This window comes from Chelonoidis abingdonii, chromosome 6, assembly GCF_003597395.2.
Source record: "Chelonoidis abingdonii isolate Lonesome George chromosome 6, CheloAbing_2.0, whole genome shotgun sequence".
Taxonomy (NCBI): Eukaryota; Metazoa; Chordata; order Testudines; family Testudinidae; genus Chelonoidis; species Chelonoidis abingdonii.
This window is the reverse complement of record NC_133774.1, coordinates 123,449,062-123,455,805: the sequence shown is the minus strand read 5'-3', so window position 1 is coordinate 123,455,805 and position 6,744 is coordinate 123,449,062. Positions and strand designations below refer to the sequence as shown.

Below are 6,744 nucleotides of genomic sequence, written 5' to 3'. Positions count from 1 at the left end.
GCAAACTTTATTAGCACATTCCCGCTCTTTGTGCCAAAGTCAGTAATAAAAAGGTTAAATAAGATTGGTCCCAAAACCGATCCTTGAGGAACTCCACTAGTAACCTCCTTCCAGCCTGACAGTTCACCCTTCAGTACGACCCGTTGGAAGCACTTTGATACACAGTGGATAAGTAATCTGTGGAACTCAGTGCTGGATGATTTAAGCGAAGTGTGGTTCAATTATAGCATAACTTAAGAATGACCATACTGGATCAGACCAGCGGTCTGTCTAGCTCAGTATTCTGCCTTCTGACAGTGGCTGATTCCAGATGTTTCAGAGGGAATGAACAGAAAAGGGCAATTTGAGTGATCCATTCCCTGTAATCCATTCCCAGGCAGTCAGAGGCTTAGGGATAGTCAGTGCATGGGATTGTTTCCCTGACCATCTTGACTAATAGCCATTGATGGACCTAGCCTCCATGAACCCTTTTTTTTTTTTTGACTTGGTTCTCCTTTTGTTCTTCACAGCATCCCCATGCAAAGATCTAATCTTGAGTTTAGGATGGGTCGTTTTTCTCCCTCAACCTCTCAGTTTTAGGGCTATGCATCACTAGGGATGGGGGAAGAACATATTAGCCCTAAATACATGTCTTGTTTAATGTGAATTTTATTAATGGTTCTTTTTATCCCTCGGTTCTCTACGTAGATTATCATAGACTGATTCCACGTATCTTTCTCTTTTTCTAATCTGCTTTTTCTCCCAGTGCTTGCAGCTCTTGATGAGATTTTCTTTACCCAAATACTTATAATTCTGAGCTAGTTTCTCACATCCGCAGTACACACCATTGGTAATTAATGTGGTGAGGTTCCAGATGTAGGTGTATGTTAACTTTGGTTATTTGGTATTTCTATATCTTTTCAGTTTATCTAGCGTGACTTTCATTTTCCCTCCTCCCCCTACAGTGAAGGCAGCCATTGGAAATGTGTCTGTATTTAATCAAACCTGTGTGAAGTGGAGAAGGAACACTAGAGAAACCAACTTGAAGGTGGTGTATTTGGTAAGTAAGAAAGGATGTTCGTGGTTTCTCCATTGCAGGACTGTCCCTTGGTACATTGGCACTTCTGCTGAAAATGGTATTTTCCACACTGCTTTCTGCTGACTTCCTCCCACTTAGTCCCCAGTCTGCGTCATTTCCTCCTTCCAGAAAATGTCCTTTTTTGTGCTCATTTGAATGCGGTGATGAAAGGAGATCAGATGGGCGGAAACTCCACAGGCAGAGAACGAGTGGCTCCAGGGTTAGAGCCCAGGGGGAGGGCCCCTTGAGAATGTGGCCTTCAAAATCCGTTTTTATTTGATGGGAGTTATGGCAGTAATTATTTGGTGAAGTTACTGAAATGTTTGCAGCAGGAGGACTCCTGCGAAGCAGCAGCAAATCAATTAATATGGTAACAAACAGACTGTGATGGACACCAACGTAAGGAGTCATTCTCAGTGCAGTGACACACCAGTCCCTGAGGTGTTTGGTAGTGTTCTGGGTATACCACGCTGGAGCCGTAGGTGCGCCAAGCGCTTCAGGTATTAGCCTTTGGTGGGTTTCAGTAAACACTTGCAGACTATGGTGTATCACAAAGGATCACTTTATTTTTTGGCTTATATGTGCTTTCCCCCCATCCCTCCCCCCTAAACAAACAGTGCAGTTACTCCTGGCTTTAAGATACAAATAAAAGATGACAAATGTAAGGCACAACAGATCCCAGTCAAGCCCATAAGGGCAGTGCAGTACAGGAGCATCAAGTTGGTGCTCCTCAAGCCTAGCCCAGGAAAATTCACCCCAGGTTGCCTCTCTGCCAGAGATAATCGTGCACTGGCCTGCAGACCCCCCTGCCAGAGTTCAGTCCTTTTATCCAGCTCCTATAATCTTGCTCAGATCCATCCCCACAGGCCACTCCCGGTTATCCACATCCACTGCTACCACTGGTGGCCCCTTACCAGTGACCGGTTGCTTCTGAGACTGGCTGTCAACCTGTCAGTCCCTAAACTGCTTGGCTTTCTCTCCACAGTCAGCTCCAGGCTGTGCCTCTAGCTCCTGCTCCCAAATAGACTCTGGCTCCCTTTCTTCAGAGTCCTGACGGCTGAATGTTGCCCTGCATGTTAACACGGTATCCGGTAATAGGCCAGTGTGTTCATTTCAGTATGAAAACGATAGAGAATATAGCAACAACTGAATTAAAATAGCAGTGAATCTGTTGACAGGGCAGCACAATGGTTAATGCAAAAGAAAATAAGGAGCAAATTGATTAGTATAATAAAAAAGCAATCAATATGCCAAGACGAATATAACTGCAAATACAGAATTGAATCCATGAGTAGAGATGGGGACTTGCTGACAGAGTAGAGATTTGCATTGCATAGGGTAAGGTGATAGGATGGTGAGAGATGACAAAATAAGAGAATATGCTGGTGGTTGCATGAAGTTACTGAAAACCCACATGCTGACTACAATACTCGCATTCATAAAATACACAGCAAGGGCTGTAGAATTCATATTTTGACTTTCTTTTCCTTCAAAAGTTTCATGTACAAGGGCGAAGATGGCATCAAAAGGCATTTTTTCATGAAGCAACGTTTAACTTCACAGCAGAGAAAGAAACTCCAGAGCTGTGTCTAGACCTAAAAGCAGGCAGTAACTACACTGTGAACATCACTGTATTGTCTCCTGAGCCCTCGAGACCAGTCACTGTAACAATCAATACAGTTGGTAAGTGTCATGCTGTTTGAGTTACTTAGCTGTTAGCATTAAGGGAAGGCAGCTCACAGTAAATATACTCATGTGGCTGATTCGTTCTGGCTCTAGTCAACTGGGTGAGGGATTGCCAATGTGAGGAGTAATGCATTTACTGGATTCAAAGCTCTAGGTGACGTGGTTGCTGGAGAGAAGCTGCATGAAGGCCATAAAGTATGGTCAGGCCAAGTAGGCCTTGAAAGGAAAGATCGTGAGATATGGTTAGGCTAATTAGTTGCTGAGGGAAGCTGTGTGGAAGGGACCAGGAGATATATGGTCAGGACTTCAGTTTTCCACTGTTTGGCACTCTCTGAGATGTACAGAAATACATTGTCTGTAGTATGTTTTATTGCTTAAACGAAACTTGCCATGTTTTTGTATTGGCAACCATACGTTGAATGTAAATATGTATTGTGATACAGCATGGCCAGAGGGCAGCATGAGAGTGTTAGCAGGGGGCCTTATTCCCTGCCAAGGGAGGAAGATTTGCTTTAGATTAACTAGCACACCTGTAGCCATTTAGAGCACCTGACTCCAATTAGAGCACCTGACTTCAGTCATGTGATAAAAACCCCTGCTTCAGTCAGACAGTGTGGGAGTTGAAGGAGGAAGGTTTGATTGGAGCAGAGTGCAGGTTGCAGAAGTTGGAGAAGAGAAGAGTTTGATAAGAGAGAAATAGAAAGTTTGGAGGAGTGCTGCGGTGGATTGTGAAGTCCAGAAGAAACCCTAGGTAAGGGGCACCAGGCTTGTGTAGAAGGGAGGCAAGAAGCCCTTCACAAGCTGAAGGGTAGGAGAGGGAAGTAACCCAGGGGAAGGAACCGCTAGTTCAAGTGGTTCACCACAACCCTCAGGGCCCCTGGGTTGGGACCTGGAGTAGAGGGCGGGCCCAGGTCCCTCCCTCTCCACTCCCCTCCTCCAAGGACACTAGTGGAGTAATTAAGAACCGGTTCAGAGGCAAGCAATAGCTCCCTGAACCTACCCCAGAGAAGAGAAAGCGCGAGACCCAGCAGAACAGTACCGGCAATTTGCCACAATATGCAGAGGATGATACTACTGGAAAATATTTTCTGGTATAAACATTTGTTTGGTTTTTTTTAAATGTTTTTAAAAATATGATAAATGCAATTCATTTAAGGGAAAAAAATAACTTAAAATAGCAGGGTATAGTTTGGGTCCAACATTGTTCTTTCTCTGTGTGCTTGGCTCTCCTATTGTTAATAGTGAGACATAAGTACATAAAACCAGAGCAAAATATCAGAGTTGAAATCCACCATACAGGTCTGAGGGGAACATTTAGAGACTACTGAGGCAACGTGGCCCACTGGAGAGAGCACAGGTTAGGTTCTGTTCCCAGCCCTGCCATTGACCTGCTGTGTGATCGTGTTACTTTGCTTCTTAGTGCCTCGATTTCGCCTCCAGCTCTCTGTCTTGTCTGTTTGGATTGTCATTTCTTCAGTGCCAGAGCGCGCTCGTATTCTGTGTTAGTACTGTGCAGAGCACAGCGGAGCTTCTAACCGTTACTGCAAATAATCAATTGTAAATGACAAGAACATTGGGTTAGCTTTTAAATGCAATAAGGAGGAAATTTATCTCGGTGCAGGACAATGTTTTTTGAGAGGCTATGACTTTTCCTTTTCTTCTCTTCTGTAGAAGAGGAAGGATTCCACAATGTTTCAGTATTTAATGATACCTGTTTGAAATGGAAGAGACATTCTGGAAGAACTGGGGTGAAGGAAACCTATCTAGTGAGTGAGACATGTAATTTTTATTAATAGCTGAAGAGAAAAGTAAGGTTTTGGGATTAAAGATTTTAGTGGAAGTTTTAATAATCCTTTAAAAAAAAAAATGCTGTGAAAAAAGTTAGTAATTTGACCTGATTTTTAAACAGCTGTGTGAAGCTCCGGAGTTTTTCTGAAGATCATATTAAAAATTTGTTTGGTTTATTTCTGTGATAGTTGCACATACAGGAACAACAGGGATACTTGGTGAAATCCTCCCATGAAATGATGATTAACTTCACCACAGAGGAAGAGAACCCAGAGGTATGCCTGCCTCTACACCTGGGCGTAAACTACACTGTATCTATCACTGAGATATCTACCAAGCTTGTTTTACAAATCCCCATAATGCTCCCAGCAACTGGTAAGTGGTGTTCTCCTGGACATTGTCTCATTGTTTCCTTGTACTCTTCCATCAGTCGGTGACCATCTGGTGTTTCTTATACTTCAGTTGTAAACTCTTTGGGGGCAGAGACTGTCTTTTGTTCTGTTTGTACGGAATCTAGCACAGGGGTCCCCATTGTGGTGCCCATGGGCGCTGTGGCACCCGCGGGAGCATCTTAATGCGCCCACGTCCTGGTCCCCGGGAGAGCACCCGCCAAAATACCGCAGTGGCATTTTGGCGGGGACGCCTCTCGATGACGGCGCTTGTCGCCGACAAGTGATGTCATCGAGAGGCGCGCTCCTGAATTTCGGCAGGGACGCCTCTTGCTGCCGCCGCTTGCTGTCGACAAGTGACGTCATCAAGAGGCGTTGCTCCTGAATTTCGGCGGGGATGCCTCTCGCTGACGCTGCTTGCCATCGACAAGCGACGTCATCGAGAGGCGTCGCCACCAAAATTCGGAGGCATTTCGGCAGGTGTTCCGCCACAGTGGTCCTTCGGCTGGCACCCGCCAGCCAAAAAGGTTGGGGACCACTGATCTAGCACAATGGTGTCCTGATCCTGAAGCTCCTAGGTGCCATAATCATACAAATAAATTATAATAATTAGAGTAGTAGGTTAAATTCCTAGTGCAGTGACTGTGCATAATAACAGGCTTACTGTGTTTTGAATTCTGACTATTCCAATGAGAGACATTTGAGGTTCGAAATCTATGAAGCAATCAGTCTTGCATTGTCACATTAAGGGAGTAAGTTCCTCTCTTGTTGCTCCTTCTCAAAACCCATCAGAGTTATCGGAAGATGTGCAGGGGCATTCAGAGGATATCTGATTGCCTTGCCCAAATTAGGGATAAATACTGTGCGGTCTGTATTCAGGCAAAATGCCCATTGACTGCCATGAACGATTTGCTTGAGAAAGTACTGGAACAATTTGTTCTTTTTGATTTGCATTTTCTTTGGGCTCTAAAACATCTTTTTACATGATATGCAAAATATCCTGTGAATTTACAGTGCTGTAGAAGCGTGACTGTTAATAACAACACATCACTAAGTATATAGCCTTGTGGGAAGAAGGATGAAAAGGATGCTTTAAAAAACAAACAAGAATGAATGAATGAACCCAGACCGCAAGCGCTGTTTTAAGTCTAGACATCACTCCTTCTTAAAGTGATTTCATAAAGATTGTTTTCTTTAAGGTTTCATAAGCCTCTTTTTCCTTTTTGCAAATGTTTCTGGGAATGCACCATTTCCTAATCCAGTCTTCCTTTTTTATTGCCATATAATTTGTGTTAACCGATGCAGTCCTCATATTGTAGAGCTGCTTCATACACCAATTTAAAGATCTATAAACCAATCAGTCATGTGAGATCCAAAAAGAGTCACTCTGCAGCTTGAGATCAGGGAGCATCTCTCTAGCGCCGGGGACTGGGAGTTAGAAGACATAGATTCTGTTCCTAGCTCTGACACAGATTTGTTGCGTGACCTTGGACAAGCCACTTTGCCTCTCGGTGACTTCAATGGGATTTAAGCATGCGTCTAAGTGCTTTGCTGAATATGGACAATTTCCTGAATCAGGTCCTTAATTTATTCCCACTTACTAAAGTGATTAAAATTATTGCTTTCCACCTTCTAGAGGACAGTGTTGTTACATGTACATCCACATGTAAGTGAAGTGCATTACCCTGAATACAGAGCACGGTATGCAAATTGCATACGTACCGCACTAGTAGGAATGCTCAAGGCAGAGCTAGACGGCTTCTCAACGCCTGTTCAGACTGGATTGGCCTCCAGTATAAGAAAGATCGAGTCTGTATGGAGAAT

The 6,744-nt window shown here is 43.9% G+C and overlaps 1 protein-coding gene across 1 annotated transcript in view; it reads left to right on the top strand.

Annotated features, from left to right (window-relative positions):
• SUSD1 (sushi domain containing 1) overlaps nucleotides 1-6,744 on the top strand; it is a 115,148-nt gene that overhangs the window by 45,573 nt on the left and 62,831 nt on the right. The window contains exons 11-14 of the mRNA XM_032763563.2: nucleotides 945-1,039; nucleotides 2,554-2,740; nucleotides 4,415-4,509; nucleotides 4,720-4,906. Of these exons, the coding sequence (XP_032619454.1) occupies nucleotides 945-1,039; nucleotides 2,554-2,740; nucleotides 4,415-4,509; nucleotides 4,720-4,906 (564 nt within the window). The remainder of the gene's footprint in view (nucleotides 1-944; nucleotides 1,040-2,553; nucleotides 2,741-4,414; nucleotides 4,510-4,719; nucleotides 4,907-6,744) is intronic.